This window comes from Cricetulus griseus, chromosome 7 (assembly GCF_003668045.3).
Source record: "Cricetulus griseus strain 17A/GY chromosome 7, alternate assembly CriGri-PICRH-1.0, whole genome shotgun sequence".
Classification (NCBI taxonomy): domain Eukaryota; kingdom Metazoa; phylum Chordata; class Mammalia; order Rodentia; family Cricetidae; genus Cricetulus; species Cricetulus griseus.
In genome coordinates, this window is record NC_048600.1 from 132,356,859 (window position 1) to 132,382,215 (window position 25,357).

Sequence of the window (25,357 nt, forward strand, 5' to 3'; positions counted from 1 at the left end):
TTGGCTGTATCTATTCATAGAATTTTGGTTTTCAACCTTAATGGATTTTATGATGGGGGTGCAAATACAAACGTGCAGAGGAAGGGACACAGTGCCTCTCACATCCATGCCAGGCACAGCATCATGGTCCCTTTGCCTACACAAAGGTTCGTCTAACAGTATAGCTAACAGGTTTCCCAATATTTAGTAATAATCCCCGTTTGGAAAGTGACAACAACATCACTAGGCCTGTGGGGAAGCAGCTGTGCTGGGGTTTCAGCTGTGGGGACTGCATGGCTCAGGTCTCCTGCTTGATGCTCTGCTGCAGCCTGAAGAACCGTGAAATCCCCACTGTGATCCTCCATCCCCGAGTTCTGTCGGTGCTCCCCTCAAGGTGTTCAGCACCCCATTTCCTCCTGCTCCTGGGCCTCTCACTTCCTCCTGTTTCCACATTACCTGCAGCTTCCTTGTACTGTGCTAATCACCCACCAAGGCTGCACACCACAGCAATTTTCTCTTGCTGGAAACATATTCCCTTCCAAATGTCATATGCCTGTTTCTCATGACCAGGAAGAAACTGCATTCTGGCTGAGTCACCTCCAGCATCCCTAGCGTTCTCTGTGCTCACACTGGAAGGCACAGGGCTGTGCATTCATAGACGGACTCTCACGGGTCGCTCTGTGCTGCCCTGTACCTCCCCTGTCAGACATGGTACTGTTATCTTAAGTTCACTTGCTGTACTCTGTGGTCTTCTGAAATAAGGAGAGCAAATTCAGGTCTCTCCCCAAGATGTCCTTTAGCAGATCATCTCGCTGGCACAGCTCGTCTGGGACATGCTCCCTTAGCAGTGCTCTTTGTAAACTGCAGTTGTGGCTGTGCAGTCAGACCAGCAGCTTCTTCACCTTTGCTGTCTCCCCACCTTCCTTTCCTCTGTGTGTCCCCTGAAACCCTGAGACATAGACGTGCAGGGGTCCCAGTGAGTTGCATTGTGGCAGAAGCCGTCCCAGAAGACCTCGCTCTCCTGCTTTCCCTTCTCCGCCTGTTCTTACTCTGGCCTCAATATGTCATCACTGCTCTGATGTGGGGAGGGCACTGCTTAGTAGAGTCTTGGCTTCCAGAGTGCAGCATGAGTAGAGCCCCCACACCCTCCACAGAGGGTGAGCCGTCAGTGGCTTTCCTGTCCTGCTAGGCTGTAGCCTTGCTTTCTTTCCATCTCAGTGAGGCTGCTGGCCTAGGACTCACGAAGAGAAAGCAGGTTAAAAAAATTGCAACTCACCCTTAGCAAGTGGAGCTGCTGGGGGAGGGGCACCCTGCATGCAGTGGAAACCAATATACACAAGACACCTGTGCACACTGGCAGTGAAGGCAGACGTGCGAAGAGCAGCCATCACTGCCGCTCTGCAGTGGCGTGACAAGCTTATCAAAACAGAAATCTTTTAATATATGCCTCATAATCGCCAGACTCTGCTTTTGAAGGCTTATTAAAGTGATCCTTTCAGATCTCCTGACTTGGAGGCTCGAAGTCAGAATTAGTAGGATATGAATTAATGACAGTTTATTACTCTCAGATGAGCTGTGCTTAAGAGTTTCCTGTAAACGTGTGGGCTTTGATTTGACTTGTCAGAGCTCTGATTTGAAAACAAAGAAAGGTGTCTTTGCTCCCTAAACTACGCCGCCACCGCCGCTGCTGCTGCTGCTGCTGCTGCTGCTGCTGCTGCTGCTGAACACATGGGCAGTCTCCTGGCCCCTGGGGCCAGGTCTTTATAAGGATGACAGGTCAAGGCTTCCAGCTTGTTTGGTAACTGTATCTATTAAAGCCAGAAAGTCTGTGAAGTGTGTGTGGCTTGATGAGCAAAAGCTGGGGTCAAAAGCCTGCAGCTAAGCCAGCCACCTCCATCTTGTCTAATTGCACCTTACAGAGCCAGGCCAGTGTCCGCCTGATGAACTGGATACCACCGAGAGGAATTCTTCTGGACCCCTGACAAAGGGAGGGTCATGCAGACTGTTCCCACCGAGCGCCCAGCAGAGCGCATGTGCGTGGCCTCCTGCCTCTGAGAAGGGCTCAGGACCAGGGCTACTCTGGAAAGTCAGGAAGGTCCTAAAGCAGAGTGTGACACTCCACATTCTCACCCTCAGTTCTTAAGTCCCAGTCTGAGTTTCTGAGCCTACAACAGAGATTTTTGGAGCTGATGAGAAGGTAGTACCTCTCTCTCTCTCTCTCTCTCTCTGCAGATTACAGTGCCCTTCATTCATGGGTCTCAGGACTCTTTTTGTCTGGCTTCACTCAAGCATGGAGTTCTAAACTTAGTGGGGGCCTCACTGAAAGGATGGAGAACCTGACCTTAAGCCATCCCCTCTACCCTTTCTTCCTCCTGGAAACTCCCACACATTGTCCTCAGCTCCTGAATGTCTGAGGCTGGATCACGTCACCATGAAGACCCAGAGCTTTCAAATAATCCCCCAGTCAACCAGCGTCAGAGCTGAGGCCTTGCTCATCGCAGTTCCCCCCCTGCTGAGCTTTTGTACCACCTGCACACACATGACCTCAGCTCTGGTCCAGCTGTAGGCTCCTGTGTGCTGACTGAGTGGTCCTGCCTTTCTGCATCTCCATCTGTGCGCCCCGCCCTTCCCTTCCCCTTCAGCGCTTTTCTCCTGTCCTGTATGTGCTACACACAGTCCCACCGCTGCCCCCAGCCATAACAGAATTTGCATTTGGTGCTTTCTTTACTGCTGTGATGAAATACTTGACAGAGACAACTTAGAGGAGGAAGGATTTATCTGGGCTCAAGTTCAAAGGCACTGTCTGTGGTGGTCAGGTAGTCATGGCAGCTGAACCGTGAGGCTAAGACAGCTGTCATGTTGCAGTTTGGGAGCAGAGCAGGATGGATGTCGCTGCTCACCTCACTTCCTTTTTATGTAGCCCAGGTCCTGTCAGGCTACCAGTATTAACCGTGTTGCTGACAGCGACCTCCCCATCTTTCTCGCTCCCTTTCTCCTTAATTGTCCTCCAGAAAGCATACCCCCTCTCCCCTGTTCCCTGTGTCTTGGATCCAAACAAAATCCCCAAAAGCTTCAGCAGGTACCAGTGCTACAAAAACAAGAGTGCTTCTGGGTGTCCTCATGTGGGAGGGAGAGGAGGCGCCTGAGGTGAAGCTGGGCACTTGAGAGGAAGGGAAAAGTCTGAGACAGGCAGGCAGGCGGGCATGCGCCTGAAAGGAAGGAGTCTGAGACGAGGGGAAGGGAATCCACAGTCAGGTGGTGGAGATGCACACCTCGAGCAGAGCTCTGTGAGTTCCAGGACAGCTAGGACTGTTACACAGAGAAACCCTGGGGGGCGGGGCCGGGCTGAGAGGAGGGGAAGAGTCTGAGTTGGGAGAAGGACCTAAGAATTGGGGAGGGTCTGAGAAAAAGGGTCTCAGCAAGCACCAAGTAGGCATGTCCATTACATACATGTGTTGTACTTTCATACATACACAAAATCAGTCATGCAAGGAAAATACTCAAATACACAGAAATAAATACCAGAATATCTCATTGCTGCCAGGCTGATGGACCTGGACAGTAGTGGAAAGCCTGAGGGGAAGGAGTCTGGTCTGAGTACAGAAGGGAGGGCGAGGGTAGAGATCACAGTCCCTAGACCAACCACCAGAATCCCAGTAGCCCAAGGTGCTTCTTAGAGTGGTGTTTTGCTTTTCTTCTGGGAATTGTAGGAGTCCAAGCTTGTCCCCCAGGGCAGTTACCAGAGCCCTTTCCCCATGAAAACTGGACTTGCAAGGAAAGATACAAAATAACGAAGTATCCCCGGCGTGTTTGCACGCCCCTGCTTCATAAGAAGCCATTGACACATCCCACCAGTCCCACACTCATGGCCTCTCTTTTGTCTCCTTTTTCCTTTCAGTCGTGCCAGGCTGACCTCGTGAAGGACAACGGTCACAAGTACTTCCTTTCCGTCTTGGCAGACCCATACATGCCAGTAAGGACTGAGCCTTGCTGCTCCCTCAGACAGCATGGGATTGTCTCTCTCCACTCACACATTAGGTGTTGCCATCCGTCTCTGAGGGCCAGGTAGAGAGGTGCTCTGCACAGTTACACACGATGGGCCACTCAGTGCCCACACTGCACACTGCCCCATTTCCTCCTGCCTCAAGTGAGAATCTGGTCTTCTTGTGCCATTGCACACCTCTGCCCAGCAGTGGCATCTGAACAGGCAGACACACGGATAAACACTTGTGTGTCTACAGTCTGGTGCCTCGGGTGCCCAGAAGGTCCCTTACCAGAAGAAAAGTTTGAATTCCACACAGACTTTTTATTATAGTAAATTGTTTAAAAAATTGGGCAGCCTGAATAGGACATACAGTAGTTTTCTCATATTTTATTATCAGTTTCTTTAGTCTCTCCCTCCCTCAAGCTGCTAAGCATAGTATTGTAAACAGAGAGTCACCCTCAGCCAGCCTCTCTTTCATATGGCTTGCTTGCCACAATATTTAAGTGCCGCGGCATATTTGCACTCTGAGGTGGTGCCTATAAGAGGAACTTTATGTATAAATCCTTCCTCTGGCTGTTTGTTTTAACTAACCCTCAGCACAGAGGTGAGAACTCCGGAAAAGAGTCTGAGACACATGCAGTCAGGTCGTTGAGATCAGCTGGATGAGGCCGTTTGGTTCATTCATGCCTGTCAGCCGCTATGTTTTCTTCAGAAACAGCTTTCTGCTATTACCTGCGAGAAAACAAAGTCTACTTTTACCTGTCTTTAAATAAACAGACAGATCTTGGGGGAGCACAGTGGAAGAAGAGGGAGCCCTCCTCCCCAAGAAAACACCAGAGGCGATGACTCATAGGGCAGACACAACCAGGAAGAGAATCAGTGAAGACACCACCTGAGAAGAAAACAAAGACATAAAATGGGGGTGTGGGTGAGGGTGGCCACTGTTGCTGACATCATCCCAGAACACTGCAGGGGAGGCTGGAACTTGGGAGAACTGAAGACAGAAATGCACAGTGAACCCTGGAGCAATTAAATAAAAATAAATTCACACAAACACAGCACAATCAAAGTAACAAGTACCAGAACCATAAAGGAAATCCCCAAAGCAACCAGAACCCAGGAAGGGCAGACAGCAGCTGCAGTGATGGCTCATAGCAATGACGGGCAAAGGATGGCGTGTGCCCCCCCCACCCCAGCAATTGCCGGATAGAGTTCCCTGCTGAGTTACACTGCTGTGCAGAAGGAGGAAGTGCAGACATTTTATGACAAAGAAGAATAGCTTGGCACTTGCAGCCCTGTATGATAGTGACCTGGTCTCTGTTACAATGAACTCAGTAGACTGTGCCATAAGAAAGCAGCAAAAAACAAAGATAATCACCAAGATGCTGGTGATATAAAGGTAGATAATTAATAATTGGAAGGGATAGAGGTAAGAAGGGATATTGTGGTGAAGAAATGCCAAGAGCCTGGAGCAATCCCAGAGGAACACAGGAGAAGACTCTCAGTAAGCATGTAGACAGGTGAGACACTTGAGGTCATAATGGGATGTTGGGTTTCCAAACACAGAGAAGAGGAAATGCAAATGAAAATTCATCTGTTCAGCAGAAGACCAGAATTGAAGCAAAGACTGCTACAATCAGCCAGGCCTGGTGGTGTGCTTTAATCTCAACTTCTAATCAGGAGGCAGAGACAGGCGGATCTCTGTGAGTTCAAAGCCAGCCAGGGCTACACAGAGAAACCCTGTCTCAAAAAACAAACAGAGTGCTGCATTCAACTTATACCAGTGTGCTTGACTCGAGGGCACAGGCTTCCTGGGGTCTACACAGAGGGGAAAGCATGATGTTTGGCCTTCCAACCAGTTAGTACCACCAGCCTCTTTATCTGCCTTGACAGAAGACAGCGGAGCAACCTGGGCATGTTCTGTGGCTTTAACATCCAAAGGAGAAGGCAGTCTGTGCAAGCAGACCTTTAGGAATACCTCAGCACAAAGGCCACTGCACACTGCTCCCATCGCGTTAGGCGAGGGCTGAAGACAGAAGGTGCACAGTACTTTGAGAAAGGTAACTGCTGGGAAGGTGCACAGCCGTGGTGTGCTTTGTTTTCCAGGCTGAACACAGGACCATGACAGCCTTCATTCTTGCTGTAATCGTCAACAACTACACTACAGGGCAAGTAAGTACCATGGCCTCTCCGGCCACTGAAGCCCCGGGAAGGCAGAAAAGTGACTTGTCTCAAATGTATTCTAGGGCAAGGGTGCAGCGGAGGCCACATCTGTGGAGGGAGCCTTCAGATCCTAGCAGGAGGCAGGGTTAGGGGTGCTCTCCGCAGAGACCCGACCCTTCCTTTAGCTCACCATTGCAGGGCAAATCTGAATTGGCAGGATTTACAGTGAGACCGTGTAGTGTAGTGTGGTTGAGCAAGGTAGTTGTCGACCTAGTCAAGCTGCCCTGCCCTGGGTGCAAGGGCAGAGGATCACTTATCTGTCTCCCGTGTCCAGGAAGCCTGCCTGCAGGGGAACCTGATTGCCATCTGCCTGGAGCAGCTCAGTGACCCACACCCCTTGCTGCGCCAGTGGGTGGCCATTTGCCTGGGAAGGATCTGGCAGAATTTCGACTCTGCGAGATGGTGTGGGGTGAGAGACAGCGCCCACGAGAAGCTCTACAGCCTCCTCTCTGACCCCATCCCTGAGGTGAGCTGTCCTTGGAAAAGTAGCTTCCTAGTTGGGTGAAAGTATGGTAGGTGCTTAATACACCAGTCGCCCTACCAGGGTTCTGTTTGTGAAGAGGTAGTGTAGGACCAGTCCTGCCCATCCTCAAACATAATTGTACCCAGAATCTGCAGGGCCATGCACAGAACCCAAGATAGGCTATTGGGACCTTGCTACAAAGTCACACATTTGACTTTACACTCATTTGACTTTTACCACTGCTGGCTGTATGCAGTGGGGCAGCTACCAGCTGGCACAGCCTCAGCTAGGTCTAAGAAACAAGCTTGACCCATTCTGTACTGTGAATCCTTTGGACAGAGCGACAGACAGACAGACAACACCAGTCAGGGTTGTCTCATGCTTCATGGTTTGGTGCAGGCTAAAGAAGGGTTGGGCACTGTCTTTACCCTGAATGCTGAGGACATCTCCAGTGTGTTCTGGCAACCTGGAGGGAGAGAGGGACTCTCTAGCTCCAGGAAACACCCGCCTACCTCCTTACCTGGTGAGTCAGCTTGGAGCCTATAAGCAAGTGTCTAAGGCCTGGCACCAGCAAATGACTCCACATCCAAGGCTGAGGTTTGAACCTAGCAGCCAAGTGCCAATATTGCTCCAGGCCACTCATCTCACTGTCTATGTTCAAGCTTTCTGAAAGGGTGCTCAAGGGTGTATATTTACTAATTTTCCAAGTTGTTCTCGAAAGGGTTAAGGACACCAGCCCCCCTCCCCTGCCAAAAAAAAAAAAAAAAAATCAGAGAGCATGATTTGGAGAAAGTGAGGTCAAGACCAGCAGAGGCAGATAGGCCATGGAGCTTACGGAGATGACCACAAGTTGTTCTGAGCCTCCTCTCCAGACCCACAGTCACCAGTTTCTGAGACAATCAAGAGACAGTCAGGGGAGCACAGCTGTTCCCAGCCTGGGGTCAGCTGGGCCCTCAGGAGCTGCTGAGCTCGAGTCACCTGCGGGTTCATACACAAACAGTAAAAATGGCACTGCACCCCTGAATATGGGAAACGACATCTGAGACGGGAAGAACTAGTAGTGCAGCCCTAAAGCATGAGCGCTGTATAGGATTCGGGAGAGCAGGCTAAGCTCATCCTGTCTTCTGCCTTTGGAACAGGCTGACGGCACATTAGGTTTTATCACTCTGAACAAGGCTTCACCTTCAGTGAGTAGAAAAACCAGACAGGGGTCTGCACCATGAGCCTTGCAGCACGCAGCTGTGAGGTCATGGCAGCCTCCTGGCTTTTGTCACACATCAGGGAGACATGGACCACCCCACAGCGTAACCTGAGACAGGAATAGAGTGTGGACCTTGCGGGGCCTCACTCACTCTCTTGAAGGAGAAGAGACACCACAGCAGGATGCTGTGGCATCAGAAGTATTGCTTGGAACTGTGGGGCCCTGGAGACAGCAAGGTCTTATCAGGACCTTGATTTCTCAGCTCAGAAGGTGCAGACAGAGGGAAGCAGTGGGGCTCTGGTGACAGGCAGAATGCCGAGGAAAGGGTGGCTAAGACCTGGTTAGGGCAGCAGGCGGGCGTCTTCAGGGTTGGGGGCGTCTGGTCTGGAACTTCCCTCTGGCTTGCTTCCTGCTAATTACAGAGCTGAGCGTCTGCTTCTTTTCCCTGAGTTGCTGACGCATGTTGCCTCCCATGACCTGGCCTCTTGCTGAGAGCACAGGTGTGCGTTGCTTGCACAGTTGTCTGTGGCAAGCCCAGGTACTTCTTCCTTCAGGGACGTAGGGCATTGCAGGTGCAGACAACATCCCAGGTCACTAGAACACTTTTCACACAGCTGACAAAACCATTTTTTGAGGTGGGGAGACCCCGTTATAGACTGTTTGAATCTGGGTTGGAGTAGGAGAGCCTGCGATCATTTTCAGAAATGACCACTGTGTGTTTGTTAATAAGCCAAGGGTCCAAGTGACTGTGAGACACTGTAGCCCTAGCTGTCCTGGACCTTGCTTTGTAGACCAGGCTGGCCTCAAACTCACAGAGACCCATCTGCCTCTGCCTGCGTGCTGGGATTAACAAGGCAATTCTTAATGTACATACGAGTCTGCACTTAAATAGTCTAGTGAGTTTTTCTTGGTCCCATGGGTGTTTTTTTTCTTAACTGGAAGATGAGCTGGCTTTTCTCTGTCCTGGAGTCTAGGTTCCTCTGAGACTCAGCCACTGCCTGTAATAGCCCTAGCTGTCCTGAACTCAATTTGTAGACCAGGCTGGCCTCAAACTTTTGATTATATAATGTGGACTGAAAGGAGTTTAGGGTGCATAGGCTTGAAGCAGCCACACCCTATCTCTGGAGCCCTGTGTGAGGCTTTCTGGATGGCAGTGGCTCACACACAGCCTGGGGACTGAGAGTCACATGGCCACATGCCTTCCCACTCTAAAGCAGTCTGCACTTTGACTTCTGGGGCGTCTGGGGTTGTTGCACATTGTTGAGCTGGTCTCCTCCAGCCCTGTGTAGGGTGCTTCACATTGCTTATCACACAGAGGAGGACACTGGCTCTCCAAGGTCAGCTTCTTTCCCCAAGGTCACATGGCCAGCCTCTGTACCATGGGGACGTCACCCTTTCTGGTTTCCATTTAGTCCACACCTTCTCCACTTGCCACAGCCTCCCTTCCCCCAGATCAGCTCTGGGCCAGTCTTCTCCAGAATGCCCTTTTCTGCTTCAACTCTATAATCAAAAGTCCACTGTACAACGCAGTCTGCAGACTCCAGAAGAAACTGTTCCCTCCTCCACAGCCTGGTCATCCCTGAGCTGGGACTATGTTGCCTCTGCCTTTGGCTCCTGGGCTACCCACACACTCTCTCTATGGTTGTCAATACCAGTGTAGCTCTGGGCCTGGAGCATCGTGCAGTAAGTGTTTGTGAAATTGAATTGAGCTGAACTTATGTGAACTGAATTGAATTAACTTACAGACAGCCTCGGCAGAAATGCAGATGGCAGACACACCAGACGTGGGCGTGTCTCTAATTGCCAGTCTCCTGCCCTGCAGGTCCGATGTGCAGCTGTGTTTGCCCTTGGCACCTTTGTGGGAAACTCTGCTGAGAGAACAGACCACTCTACCACCATCGACCACAATGTGGCCATGATGCTGGCCCAGCTGATCAATGATGGGAGCCCCATGGTCCGGAAGGTATGTGGGTGTCAGCTCAGTAGCTGAAGCAGGGGCCTACAAACCGAGCCAGCCCAGAGGGCCTCACTCCCCACCTCTTTTCAGAGTGTGCCTTTGTTGCCCATGTCTGTTCACATGAGGGCACTGAGCCGACCGGGTCTGCTAGTCTTCTACCCACCTGGGCGCAGGCACATGGCACTAGGTCTCCAAAGAACAATGACAGGTCTGTCCCCTGTCCACAGCACTCTTACTTCTTGCCCACAGCACTCTTACTTCTCTGCTCCATAAAGCCATGTCCCACATCCCTCTCAGCCCGAGAAGGAAATGCTCTGGTTTCCTGATGGACCTGGTGAACCTGGAAGCTGCTCCTAGAGCAGACATAGGAATGAAATGGACAGTCAAGCGAACTGCCATGGTGACCATGGGCACCTGTGTTGTCACTCAGAGCCACTCAGAGCCACTGGCTTCTTGCTCAGCTTTTTTTTTTTTTTTTTTTTTTTTTTTTTTTGGAACTGGGTTGGTTTTTGGTGGTGATGGTGGTGGTGTTTTTTGTTTTGTTTTGTTTTGTTTTAAGACAGGGTTGTTTCTGTGTAGCCCTGGCTGTCCTGGAACTCACTCTATAGACCAGGTTGGCCTCAAAATCAGACATCTGCCTGCCTCTGCCTCCCAAGTGCTGGGATTGAAGGTGCTTGCCACCACTGCCCAGCTTTTTTTTTTTTTTTTAATGATTTATTTTCTTTTTATTTTATATGCATTGGCGTTTTGCCTGCATGTGTTTCTGTGTGAGGGTGTTGGAATCCCTGGAACTGGACTTACAGACATCTACAAGCTGTCTTGTGGGTGCTGGGAATTGATCCTGGGTCTTCTGGATAAGAAGCCAGTGTTTGGTTCCCTTGGGAGGTTGGGCATGGCTTTGGATTATATTTCTAGAGAGTAGCTAGAAATGTATGGCTAATTTGAAAGTGACGTGATCAGAACACTCACTGTTGCTTTACCAGCACATGGTGGGGCCACATTCCTGTCTGGGCCCTTTAAACTGTATAGTGAGTAGCCAGGCACCCTGGCACACGCCTCTAACCCCAGAACTTGGGAGGCAGAGGCAGAGGCAGGCAGGTCTCATCTGAGGCCCATGTAGACTACATAGTGAGTTCCAGGCCAGCCAAGGCTGCATAGTGAGACCTTGTGTTTAAAAAAAAAAAAAAAAAAGTAGTGTGCTGAAGCCTGTGTGTGTGGCCTCCTGCCATCTTTCCTGTTGCTTTTCCATCCTCCTGGTCTCCAGCATTTCTGGACCTGCCTCCTTCCGCCTTCCCCAGTTCTTCCTTTCAGTTCTCCCAAGTGGACACAGCTCATAAAAGCAAAGGATCAATGTTGTTAATTGTCTGTTAAGATGATTTCCAAAGTGTAGAAAGCTTTCTCCTTTGCAGAAATAATTTACAAATAGAAAGGATGGTAACTGAGATGTCTAGAGACCTGGTCACAGGAGAAGGGTGGTTCTGACACCCTGCAAGGGTGCATGTGTTCCCCTGTCTAGAGACAGAGTGCTGTGTCAGGCTCTGAGAGTGTCCCAGGAGTTAGCCAAGGTTCCCAGGTGGGGAACACGGGAAAGGAAGTATTCCTGTCTGTATGTGTTTATCTATTCCCGAGCTTGGCTTGCAAGTGCTCCCTTGTCCTGGCCTCTGGGTGTAGAGGTTGATGACAGCCCATCTACATAGTCTGAGCATGCAGACAAGCCAGATTTGGAAGAAAGCTGCTTCAGAGGGTGGCTGACCAAGGGGCATCCTATCCCCACCGTCCTGGAGTGGCAGTTTCAGCCTTGGGTTGATAATTCCTGCCTAGCAGTGGGAGAACAGACTGAGTCAAGTGTGCCTGGCACCTGGGGACACCGTCCGACACTGCTGCTGCCTTCCCAGCCCTGGGCTTGCTCTGCACTTCCCTTTCCTAGGGTGTGATGCCGAGTGAGACTTGCTCAGACCCTGTTTCCTAGAGTCACCTCAGGCATTAGTTTGTAGACCTGCTCTCCAGTCAGTTTCCTGCTCCCATGGACATAATTGTCCCTTCTCCCTCTCAACAGGAGTTGGTGGTGGCCCTGAGTCACCTCGTAGTACAATATGAGAGCAATTTCTGCACTGTGGCCCTGCAGTTCATGGAAGAGGAAAAGAACTACCCCTTGCCTTCTCCCGCAGCCACAGGTACAGCAGCACACAGGGAAGCCAGCTCTGAGCATGCCTTCCTGATACTGCTTTGGGGAGTCCTGTTGTCTTGGGCCTTCAGAAGAATACAAGCACAGGAAAGGGGCCATGCTGACCCTCTATCTTCCTTCCTTCCTTCCTTCCTTCCTTCCTTCCTTCCTTCCTTCCTTCCTTCCTTTCCTCCCTCCCTCCCTCCCTCCCTCCTTCCCTCCCTCCTTCCTTCCTTCCTTTCTTGGAATTGGAATTTAGGGACATCTTGAAAGATGGCCACTTCTGCAGTGGGGCCCGCTGAAAAGAACACTGGCTGTCTTCCTGTGACGAGTGACTGAATCACATTGTTGTTGGCTCCGTGTTTCCATGAGTCACGTTAGGAAGCGCCTTGTCTCACATTTGTCCTTTTCGCGGGAGAATAGTCATCTTCCAGGGTCCTGTTTCATCGCCCCTCCCTCCAGGCCACAGTAGAGACTCGTGATCAATAGCAAAGCGTTCCTCCTTTCCGTCAGTTGGGAAGGAGGTGAAGCCTGAGCTTGCTGGGTGGAAACAGCTAGTAAGGTGGAGGGGCAGTTGCCAGCAGGCTGGGGATCCTGGGGACCCAGGTTGCTGGGCATCACCGTGTTGCTGCCTATGCCACAGAATACCTGGAATAGCCTCAGCTTCTGGCCCATGCTGTCTTGTAATCTGATATTCACGTGGCTACAAAGAGTATCTTTGTCCCCTGAAGCCCGTACTCACATCAGATGAGTGGCATAAAGACCTTTCTAAACTCTCGTCCCAGTAACACCAGCTGTCCCTGTTGCCCTGGCTTCATGCCCCCATCCTGAAACCCATGGCTAACTCTTCCCTTTCTCCATCTTTCCAGAGGGAGGGAGCCTAACCCCTGTGCGAGACAGCCCATGCACCCCCAGACTCCGCTCAGTGAGCTCCTATGGGAACATCCGAGCTGTCACCACAGCTAGGAACCTGAACAAATCCTTGCAGAATCTGAGCTTGACGGAAGAATGTAAGATGCCAGAGACCAGTATTTGGGGTGGGAAGGTTCAGTGTGCTCTTCACGAGACATTGATCTAAAATGCTGGTGTGCCCCTTGACCCTCCCTACAGAGCATGGGCCCTGATGTCCTGTGTGCCAGCATGACAACTGGCCAGCTGTTCCTGAGTCAGAATCTTCCTTCCAGATATGGGCATAGCAGGGACTTGGTTCAGCACCCAGATCAGTCAGGGTCACACTGTAGACCTCCTTCAGTCAGGCCAGGGCTTGGCTGTTCAGGATCTGGTCCAGGGAAAGGGGTCCACCAGTTTGTGCACACACATGTCCATTAGTACGGTCATGTGTGTGTATGCATGTGCCCAGTGTGAAGAAGGCTCACGTTTCAGTCAGACAGGCCATTAGCTGTAAGATCCTGACCTCCTGCCTGTCATATTCTGACCAGCGGGCAGCTCGGTGGCCTTCTCCCCTGGGAACCTCAGCACCAGCAGTAGCGCCAGCAGCACCTTGGGAAGCCCTGAGAACGAGGAGTACATCCTGTCCTTTGAGACCATCGACAAGATGCGGCGTGTGAGCTCCTACTCGGCACTCAACTCCCTCATAGGTGAGTCCCGTCCTCGTTGTTCTTCCCGTGCGAAGGCTTTGTTCTACCCCAGACAGCACACATCTTTATTTGGTCAGATAAATGAGCCAGACCATCTCCATGCGATGCGGAAGAATAGGAACTAGCTGGAGCTTGAGGAAGTGAGAAGAACATTTTGCAGTGGACGGTGGTGTCCAGGCTGGCCCAGGGATGTGTGAGCGTGCTGGCTTTGGCGGGCAGGAAGGCTGCCAGACAAGTCCATCTGTCTGTCTTTGCAATCCTCCTGTATGCTAGACCCTAGCAGTGTGGAGCCGCGGCTTTCAGCTAAGACATCCTGCTTACCGCAACAAAGGATGAGGTGGGGTGCACCAGGTTTCTGGTGAGCAAAGCCCAGGGTGCTGTTCACTGCCTCTAGTGCAGTGGGGGTCAAGGCAGAAGATGTCACTCACCCTGAGGGGCCCTCAGTGCCCACCTGCTGAAACTTCACCACGCCTAGAAATTGGGGTTTGATGGCCAGAGTTCTCGCTTATTCTGCCGGGGGTGGTAATCCTTGGACTTGACTGATGTCACATGGGAAATGAGAATTAGCTACTGAGTTTTCTTGCTGAGCATCTATGCTCTTTCTCAGACTGGGGAGTTAAATTGTAAGCCCTAAGCAAAACACACTTCTGGTGGTTCATCTTGGTGAGACCCTGTGTGACCTTGTACAGCATAGCCTGGGGCTCTGGAATCTTCCTTAGGCTCAAGAGCTAGGAGACAAGGCCTTGTCACAGGGGCAGCTCAGCCTGCCTCTTGCTCTGATATCCTGGAGATGGAAGAGTTAATGAATCATGTTTTGTTGGGGGTCATAAGCCCAGGTGTACTGCTTCACCCTCCCTCCCTACCCTCTCAGAAGGTGGTATCTGTGTGGTGACACTTTCTCACACTGATTTGTAAGCTGGGTGTGTGTGTGTGTGTGTGTGTGTGTGTGTGTGTGTGTGTGTGTGTGTGTGTGTGTGTGTAGAAAACAAGTTTTATCTGTATGTCATTCAAATCTTGGGAAATCGCACGGGGATGCAGCTAGAGAGATGGCTCAGCAGTTAGGAGCACTGGCTGCCTTGCAGAGGACCTGGGTTTGATTCCCAGCACGTAGTGGCTCACAACTGTCTGTAGCTCCAGTTCCAGGAGATCTAATACCCTCTTCTGGCCTTTGCAGGTACCAGGTACATCCATGGTACACAGATATACATGCAGGCATGATACCCATACACAAAAAAGAAAAAAAAAAATTTGAGGGGGAAAGTTTCTGAGTGAGTAGAGTTTGGGAGGAAAAGGAAACAGCATCCTTCCTTCCTGTTAGTCCTCTCCCTGTTGAGCAGGGTGGTGCTCACATCTGCTGAAGACCTCAGAGCTTACATGGTGTTTAAGATTCATAACTTGCAGAAACCCATTACTGGCAACACTTGCCTGTTTAAAGGCAATTTCTTCTTTCATTTCAACCAAAGAACAGCAATCTCCTTAGCCCTTCTCTGAATATTGCAAAAGAAGTTTTCACAACCATGGCAGCCTAGAGCCCACATTTACATGTGCTCTGCAGAAGCAGCTCCCTTCCAGATGCCCTGTCCTGCTCCCATCCCAGCTCTGCTTCATCAGAGTGCTTCCTGGGGTGAGCACCTGACTGACGTGCAGCAGGACCTGGGGCAGAGGGAGCACGGATCCCGCTCACCCTGTCATATGTAGACCTTTGACACCATCCCTCCTCTTATTCTCAACCAGCCATGGCCTGATGACCTCATGGATCCCCTAATCACCACTTCCTTTTTCTGGCCTCTCTTTCCCTATGCCAGGCATGTGCCTTTGATCTCAACACGGTGCCATGCACCTGTCTGTGAACCGTGGGAAGTTCTCGAATGCCAGGTGAGGCTGCACTTCTTGGAAAGTCCAGCCTGAAGCTGCTCACACCTCCCCTCAGTGAGGATCTCAGCTGGACAGCTCTACAGTGTGCTCCCCAAGCTAACTCTAGCCCCTGTGAGCCTGCTGCTTCTCTACCCTCCTTCCTCAGAGCTTAGAGTTCTTGCTAGAACGTCGTTCTATTTACTTGACAAAGGATCTGTTGTTTCTCTGGTTTACCTGGCCCAGCTGCATCAAGACTGCAGCCATTTTTATTACCAAAATTCTGAAGAGCTACTTTTTTCTTTAAAAATACTATTATTCATTATTATTATTATTGTTATTATTATTATTGTTGTTGAATGTGTGTATGTGTTGGTTGGTATCTACATGCCATGGGGCACACATGTGGAGGTCAGAGGGTAACTTTCTGGAGCCAATTCTTTCCTTCCACTTTTACATGGATTCTGGGTTGAACTCAGCTATTTGGGCTTCACACCAGAAGCCCTTTCTACAGACTGAGCAATCTTTCTGGCCCTCGAGTGCTTTCTTACTGATGTGTATACAGTGAGCAGCCTTGCCTGTCCTGCCTTCCACCTCGTTCCCTGTGTTCCTGGTGCCCACCCATGGGAGTAGGTCAGCACAGAGTGGACAGAGGCTGGAGAGGGGCTAATGGCCCATGGTCCAGGCTATCAGTAATGTCCACTGTACACAAAGCTCAGGCCCACACCACTCTGTCCACAGATGCCCTATTCCCTGCCAAAGCTCCAACCCCAGGAAGGAGGGTAGTGCCGCTGTGTACACTCTGCCTTCTTGCCTGTCACCTGCACCTTCACCAGAGACTGGTGCCAGGGGAATTTTTGTGTGGAGACTTGAGAGAAAGGGGTATGGTCTCACCTCAAAGGCACCTGGAGCCTCAAAGCACGAGACCAGGGTTTTTACAACTCTGCTGAGCAGTGACATTTTATAGCATGTCGAAAATGCATCACCATGGTAACTGATCCAAGGTAGAGCTGATACTGAGTGAGGACAGAGGAATAGCAGAACCACAGAGCTGCCCTCACCCTCACCCTTGGTGCTGCCCAGAGCCCTGCTCTTTCTTGTGTGTGCTCCAGCGGGAGCCAGCAGCTCTGGAGCCTGGAGACTTCAGTGTAGCAGAGTTTAAGTCCCAGGGAGAAAACTGCAGTCAAGAGTGAGCTGTCTCTCACCCTGAAGACTCCTCATTCCCCTGTGAGTACTGGTCAGTCAACATTAAAGTGGCAGCCAGCCATCAGCCACCTCCGCTCCTCCCTGCCCCTCCTTGTTTCCCTCTTGTCAAGGGGTCAGGAAACACAAAGAGATTTTTACACCCCAGCTCACCGCAGTGATCCAGTGAGGAGTTTGCACCAAAAGTGGTCCAGCAAGAGGGCACACTGGTATCTGCCCTGACTGAAAGAAATCCAGCAGGGATTTGCTGAAGAAAGTAAAGTGCTGGGCAGGTAAGCTCAGTGGTAGAATGCTCACCTAGCGCACACGGGGCCACCGTGGGGTGAAGTGACCAAGGGAGCTGAGCATGCTCTGAATGGAGATCCAACAACCAGTGAACCTAACTCTTCTTTCCAGAAAAACCTTGGTTAAAGCTAAAGCTTGATAGGTCATACAGAGATGCTGAGAGCTGTCTAGAAACACCATGGAAAACTGAAGGCTCAGTGACAGCCACATGGGTAGAGGGAGGAGGCCAGAGCAATGGGTCAGCACAGCTCCTGAGGTTCTATCAGGCCAGCAGTGGCCAGCAGCAGGAGTGAAGATGTCACTGCACTTACTCTGAAGCATCAGGGCAGGGAGCCCAAGAAAGGACAAATGCAGGGCACAGACACACACACACACACTACACTCAACACACACACTACACTCAACACACACACACACACACACACACACACACACACACACACACTACACTCAACACACACTATACACACAGACACACACACACACACTACACTCAACACACACACACACACTATACACACACACACCCCACACACTATACACACACACACACACACCACAGTCATCACACACTATACACACACTACACTCACCACACACTATACACACACACACACCACAGTCACCACACACACAGACACACACTACACTCACCACACACTATACACATAGACACACACACACACTACACTCACCACACACACACACACACACACACACAGACACCGACACCACACCACACACACACACACCACAGTCACCACACACACACACACACTACACTCACCACACACACACACACACACACACACCGACACCACACTATACACACACACACACCACAGTCACCACACACACAGACACATACTACACTCACCACACACTATACACACACACACACTATACACACAGACACACACTATATACACACACACTATACACACAGACACACACTACACTCACCACACACTATACACACACACACACACACACACACCACAGTCACCACACACTATACACACACACACACTATACACACACACTATACACACAGACACACACTATACACACACACACTATACACACAGACACACGCTACACTTACCACGCGCTATACACATACAGACACACACTACACTCACCACACACTATACACACACACACACTATACACACAGACACACACTATACACACACACACTATACACACAGACACACACTACACTCACCACACACTATACACACACACACACACACACACCACAGTCACCACACACTATACACACACACACACTATACACACAGGCACACACTACACTCACCACACACTATACACACACACTATACACACAGACACACACTATACACACACACACTATACACACAGACACACGCTACACTTACCACGCGCTATACACATACAGACACACACTACACTCACCACACACTATACACACAGATACACACCATACACACACACACACACACACACACACACACACACACCACCCAGATACACACCACCACCACTACCGTCACCACCACTCTAGCCATGGACCTGTGTGTCTAAAGACCATCAGAAGTCTTGGTCATTCCCAGATCATCAGGGGACTGACCTCACTCTGCCCCAGGTCAATACTGCAGCCTCATGTCCGGTGGAGTCCCTCTCATCCACAAGCGCTGAGGTTCAGACACAGCTTCAGAGCTCTGAGAGACCACCCTTCAACATATGCTTTTGGAAAGTCATGGCCATTGCCCTGAAAATCAATCCTAAAACATCACATCTTACTACTTCTAGTCTAGACATCAGAATAGACCCTTGGCCCTTCCAGGCCTCAGCTAGAGGCAAGCTGTCGGGCAGGCTCAGCTACTGCTCTGCTTTGAGACAGGACCCAGTGTCCTTACCGAAGCCCCCACGATCCTTGATCCCTATGTGAGGGTAGAAGGCTGTGTTTTGGAGCTAGCAGATGTTAAAATAGGGCAGTCTATTTGGCAGGGAGCCAGGAAGAGTCACTTCTGGCAAACCAAGGCAAGATGTGAAATCAACAGGCAATTTGTGATCACAGCTTTGCTTTCCACTAAGAAAAATTGTACTCTCCATCACACTCAGACCATGATAAAAACTTAGAGGTTGTTGTTGTTCTCTGTTGTATCCTGAACAGTACCGGATAGAAGTCAAGATCTACAAAGTAACCCCAGTAATTGAAAAGTTGTTTTAAACTGAACAGTAATATCTACAAATGGCTCCCTTCCCCTGTGTGCTGCACACCGTTCGGCCTTCCTGGCAGTATTCTATGGGGTTCCTGATTCTAAACAACTCCTCACGGGAGTTTGCATCTGTCACCCCAGCACATGAGGCCAAGGGCTCTGGGACCCCACCTGTGCCCTACCTACCCTGTTCAGTTTAGGAGCTCCAGGTGTGTCTGCATGTTCCATCATTAAACTGACAGATGGGCTATGCAGAAACCTCATTTGTCATGCCCCGGCCCCTACCCCTCCTCCTACCCCCTACCCACTACCCCCTCCCCCTGCCCCTGCTAGTGTCACTTCCTCCCATCCTCTTCCCGGTCTGAGTCACACACATTCACCATCAGCATCACCATCCCTTTCCAGCTCAGTGTCACATGGAACTGAGCTTTGCAGAAAGCTGCTTCCGATGTGTCACACTCCCCTAGAGGAAGCCTGAAAGCACTAGAGTTGTCTCTGTGAGCACTTGCTGTCAGCTGGAGAAGGCTGCCAGCCCCCTGTTTCTCTCAGGTGAAGCTTCTTGCAAAGCACATGGTTTCTTCTCCTTCTTGAATGAGGGCCTTTCTCAAGAGTACACCCAGAGCCACCCTCTCAAAAAGGCAGAGATACAGCTGATACCTGGCAACCCCATGCCGCAAAGCTGGAAATCAGATCTGAGCACATTTGCCCAGAGAAATTCCTGGGCTGATTTACTAGTTTTCTTAGACTTTGGTTGTAAATCTAGCCTGCTGTTTGGAACTGTGGAGTTAAAGTTGTACTGTAGGCTGTGGTGTCATCTAGGATTCTAGCACACAAAAGGAAACACACACGGGAACTGGATAGTATTCTCCAACCAACAAAGTTATCCAGGTGTAGACCCTGACTGCTTTTAGCCATTTCCCTTTAGAAAGACCCAACCTCAAAAGACAAAACCTGCCAGCATGGTGGTACATACCTTTAATCCCAGCACATGGGAGACAGAGGCAGGTGGCTGTCTGTAAATTCGGAGTCAGTCTAATCTATATAGTGAGACCCTGTTTAAAACAAACACACAAACAAACAAAGGAGAAGTAACAAAGGATGAAACCTTTGTAATGAAGCCTATTTAACTGTGTGTGTGTGTGTGTGCGCGTGTGTGTGTGTGCGTGCGTGCGTGCGCGCGTGTGTGTGTGCGTGCGTGTGTGTGTGTGTGCGTGTGTGCGTGCGTGTGTGTGTGTGCGTGCGTGTGTGTGCGTGCGTGCGTGTGTGCGCGCTGTGTGTGTGCGTGCGTGTGTGTGTGTGTTGTGCGTGCGTGTGTGCGTGTGTGCGTGCGTGTGTGTGCGTGCGTGTGTGTGCGCGTGCGTGCGTGTGTGTGCGCGCGTGTGCGTGCGTGTGTGTGTGTGTGTGTGTGTGCGCGTGTGTGTGTGTGTGTGTGTGTGTGTGTGTGTGTACCATGGTATACATGTAGCGGTCAGAGGGTGTCAATTCTCCATTCCACCATGTGGGCTTTGGGAGTTGAACTCAGGTCATCAGACTTGATGGCAAGCATCTCCTTACCTGCTGGGACAACACACAGAACAGCAAATGGGGAAGCTCCTGTTACCCTAGCTCTAATGCTCCCTTCCAACAGCATGGGGTATATAGAAAATAATCTACCTCACAAGCCTGTCCATGCACAGGAGCTACTTGCCACTAAGATATCTCCTGTTTTTCTTTCCTAGGAGTTTCTTTCAATAGTGTTTACACTCAAATTTGGAGAGTCTTACTTCATCTAGCCGCTGATCCCTATCCAGATGTTTCTGATTTGGCCATGAAAGTCCTCAACAGCATTGCTTACAAGGTATGTGCATGAGAGATTGTCACTGGAGCTCTCACCTTTCTGTTCCTGTCGTGAATATTCAAACAAGGATCTCCAGGGACATTCAGGCCTATATTGTAGCTTTAAAAAAATAAATAGAAGTTTTTGCATGCAGAAAAAGTTGCAAGGAGCATAGAGAAAATATCACCCTGCCTGGTCTTCAACCCTTAGCTGACCCCATTCACTGGTGCTCGCTCTTTGACTGGATATGTTTCTGTGCATGTAGTTCTGTCTTCTTAGCTGATTAAAATTGTCTCGCTGAATACAGCTGCTGCTTCTTCAGCTCCTCCCTGTGCCCAGCTTTAAAAGGCTACGTCTCTCTGTTGAAGCAGCACTGTGAATACCAGAGTGCATTGTGGGTTTTAGATTCAAGGTGAGGTCACACTTAAGGTACAGGGGTAAATTATTCTGTTCTCCTGCTCAGTAAGTCCAGCTCAATGTCAAGTGTTGAGAGTCCCCAGCCTGGGGCAGCCTGGCTTGTTCCATCCAGACTGACTTGGCCTCCTCTACTCACTTCCCAACCCAGCTCCCTTCCTCCTTATGTGTGACCTACCGCAGAGATGCACGCCCTCAGTGGATAGTCCACCCTGTCTGCCAGTGCCTCATAGAAAACTGCAGGGTTATTGTTTAATAAAAATTAAATATTGTTTAAATACATCATTGTTTTGGCCAGGCAATGGTGATGCACGCCTTTAACCCCAGCAGAGGCAGGAGGACTTCTGTGAGTTCTAGGACAGCCTGGTCTACAGAGCAAGTTCCAGGACAGGCTCCAAAGCTACAGAGAGAAACCCTGTCTCAAAAAAACCAAAAAAAAAAAACAAAAACAAAAACATTGTTTTAAATCAATAAAATTAGTGTTTGATAGAAAATTAGACAATTATTACAGTATGTATTTGTTATATGCTATGGTTTGAGGCCAAAGGAAGAGGAAAGCAGGAAACAAGGGAAAAAAGGAAGGTGGAGAGTCTGGCTAGAGGAGGGACTTCCCAGATCCTGCAAGAGCCGCATGTACTTGGGGCAGCTCCTTCCCATCACTCACACTACCTTGTACACTCCTGCGTCTCCCACCTAGTACAGTTTCAGGTTGGATCCTTATCATGTTGGGGGTGGGTGCTTGTCCATGTCCATGTCTCCATGCCACAGTACTTAGGGAGATCAGGGGATGGGGAATTGGTTCTCCCTTTCTACTATGTGGGTCCCTCAAGCTTGGACCTTTAAACAATTATCTCTAAGCTGGGCAGTGGTGGTGCACACTTTTGATTCCAGCACTCAGGAGGCAGAGGCAGGCAGGTCTCTGAGTTCAAGGCCAGGTTGATCTACAAAGTGAGTTCCAGGTCATCCAGGCTACACAGAGAAACCCTGTCTCATTCGTGTGTGTGTGTGTGTGTGTGTGTGTGTGTGTGTGTGTGTGTGTGTGTATGTTAAGTCACCCTAAATCTTCATGTGGACATTAAGTCTTTATGTTCAAAGTTCATAAGCAGTTCCCTTTCCTCATCACAGTTCTCTTACACAAAGGTATCTGGTGTATTCTTTGTCCTTGGAGACGAAAGATGGCCTCCTGACCGTGGCCACACTTACACAGGCCGCACAGCTTGGGACTTGCACTGAGAGTACCTTTATCAGATTGAGCCTGTGTCTGGAGTGTATTGGTCATGGCAAGTCAGGACTCAGCTGTCTGCATTTATCTTTCAGCACATTGATGTATTTGCCCTTACAGGTACTGTGCCTGAATTATTTCACACTATAGTCCTGGTGCCTGATATTGAATTTCACCACTGTAAGTTCAGTGCTATAGACAGAGCCTTGGTGTTAAACAGTAGCCTTTTCTTTTTTTCTTTTTTTCTTTCCTTTGAGACAGGGTTTCTCTGTGGCTTTGGAGGCTGACCTGGAACTGGCTCTGTAGACCACCAGGCTGGCCTCAAACTCACAGAGATCCTCCTCTCCTGCCTCTGCCTCCCAGAGTGCTGGGTTTAAAGGTGTTGTGCCACCACTGCCTAGCTTAAACAGTATCTTTTAAGGGCTTTGATTGCCCAGAAGAAAGGTTTCCACCTCCTGGGCTTGGGCTTTGGGGTTGTGTTTCATGAATGCAGCTGAGTGGGCGTGCCCATACTCTCTACTGTAAAGTATCATCCTCCTGTCTACTATCTGCTGTATCAGCAAGCTGCCGCCCCTAAAAGACAGCCTAGCACTCTCAGGACAGTGGCATGTGGCCTCAGTGCACATGCTACCAGCTGGAGGCACACCACAGCCAGGGTCACAGAGACCAGTGTGGGCTACCCTGGAGGGGGTGGGTGGTTGTTTAAAATAAACACTACTGAAGAATTCAGGAACATTAACATTATGGAAATTCTTTTGTTTGTCATAATTTTAATTTTAAAATATGTCTTCTCTAGAAACTAAAGAGATTGTATTTCACTTTATAAAGAAATGAACCTATTTTGCATTATTTAACTCTGAAGCCAAATTTTTGCTCATCAGAGTCAAAATGGCATTATTACTGTAGAATGCCCCCTAGAATTCTATATTCAAATAAAGAAGTTGCTACTAGCTATAGCTGTGTCTGAAAGAGCCCGCTCTGCTTGATAGGTGTAGCCTGATTTCACGTTCATGCTTCTGGGAACTCTCGAACCACACAAAGGTAGAAAGAGGAGGTCATGGCCCTAAGGAGCCATCTGTGGCTCCATCGGCTCTTGTTCTCTGCCCTCTCCTGTTCCGAGGATGGAGAACAGGGGTGCAACTCCAAGCATGGCTGCTCAGATACTGGAGTCAGAATAAAAGTAAAGGCAAAGACATGTAAATTCACCTAAGCATAGTGACACAGCCTCTGGATGCCAGGAACCACACCTTCAACAGGACATGTGCAGACAGGCACTCTGGAAACTGAAGTGTCATAAGCCCTGGGAGACGAAGACTGGGTCTCAGAGGAGCATATTCAGAAGCCCTAAAAGTTCCCCCTGGCTGGTCCACCTGGCATCCCAAATCCACAGGTCCTTCCCCAGAACCACATACAACTAAGAGTGCTTGTGCAAGGCTGTATTCCCAGCACTAGGGAAATGGAGGATGAGAAGTTTAAAGTCATCTTCAGCTTGATAGAGAGTTCAAAGCCAGCCCAAGGTACAAAAAATAGCTCAAATAAAAATAAAAATAAATGGTTCTATTAAACGTGCTGTAACCTAGCCTCTCAGGGGGTGGGAGCTGAAGAACCATGAGTTTGAGGCCGGCCTGAGGGCAGAGTAAAACTTGTCTCTACTTGTCACCCAGCTTCCCATTGCCACTTTCAAAGTGCCCAGACCTGAGAGGCTTGGTGGGGACAGTCACTGCCAAGCTTCTGTGAGGCTCTGACTTCCAGTGTACGTCTAAACCAGTGGTTCTCAACCTGTGGGTCATGACCCCTTTGGCAAACCTCTCTCTCCAAAAATAGTTACATTATGATTATAACAGTAGCAAAATTACAGTTATGAAGTAGCAATGAAATAATTTTATGACTACAGGTCACCACAACAAAAGGAACTGTATTAAAGGGTTGCAGCACCAGGAAGGTTGGGAACCAATGCCCTAGACTGTAAGTCCAGGGTGGCCACCCAAGACCCTGTAATGGGAGCTTTAAGACAGTTACACAAAGTCTCCAGGAGTGGTTTGTCCTGAGGAAAGTGAAACTCCATGTGTTATTCTACCTCTCCAGCCCCTTGGTTTTCATGGACCCTTTTGAGGAACACAGGACATTGTCACTGCCCAGCAGCCACAGTTCTGGACTGTGGTAACTCAGCACTCCAGTCGGATAGCAGCACTTTCAACCCTCAGTACACCTGCTTAGGTCACCTCATGGCTCTGAGATGAGAGGCCAGTAGGATGGGACAGTGCTAAGGCCTGGCCCCAGGTGGCCTTGGTGTAGGAGCGGAGCCTTGGACAGCTCACATTCCAGCTCCTAGAGCTTTCTTCAGAGATCACTCCCTAGCCTGAGCCTGGCAGGCTGTGCTCAATGATTTCCAGAAAGACCTAAAGAGCAGCACTTTGTCCTAGGTGTCCCCTTGGGGAATGTCACACCTGGGGGGCTTTCCTCCACAAAATCCAACAAAAACTTTCCCAGCCATGGCTCTCACAGGAATCTGAGGCCTCATAGCTTCAGGTAGATAGTCACCACTGTGTCCTTCCTCGTTTGCTCTTGTAGGCCACAGTGAATGCCCGGCCCCAGCGAATCCTGGACACTTCCTCTCTCACCCAGTCGGCCCCAGCCAGCCCAACCAACAAGGGCATGCTCATCCACCAAGTGGGGTGAGTGGCTCCTCGCTAGCTCCTCCCCACTCTGGTGGGGTCCCAGCTGCTAAGGGTCCTTGTTTCCCTCTCTCTTCCCTTCTCTTGGCAATTCTCCACCCCTCTCCATTCTCT

At 50.0% G+C, this 25,357-nt stretch overlaps 1 protein-coding gene across 4 annotated transcripts in view; it reads left to right on the forward strand.

Annotated features, from left to right (window-relative positions):
• Window positions 1-25,357, forward strand: part of Rptor (regulatory associated protein of MTOR complex 1) — a 258,920-nt gene that overhangs the window by 213,629 nt on the left and 19,934 nt on the right. For 3 of the 4 annotated variants that reach the window (XM_027425469.2, XM_027425467.2, XM_027425470.2), the window contains 9 exons: window positions 3,878-3,952; window positions 6,071-6,136; window positions 6,462-6,653; window positions 9,674-9,814; window positions 11,865-11,982; window positions 12,842-12,982; window positions 13,412-13,570; window positions 20,835-20,953; window positions 25,140-25,243. In XM_027425469.2, the coding sequence (XP_027281270.1) occupies window positions 3,878-3,952; window positions 6,071-6,136; window positions 6,462-6,653; window positions 9,674-9,814; window positions 11,865-11,982; window positions 12,842-12,982; window positions 13,412-13,570; window positions 20,835-20,953; window positions 25,140-25,243 (1,115 nt within the window). The remainder of the gene's footprint in view (window positions 1-3,877; window positions 3,953-6,070; window positions 6,137-6,461; window positions 6,654-9,673; window positions 9,815-11,864; window positions 11,983-12,841; window positions 12,983-13,411; window positions 13,571-20,834; window positions 20,954-25,139; window positions 25,244-25,357) is intronic. The other variant, XM_027425468.2, reaches the window with a different exon arrangement.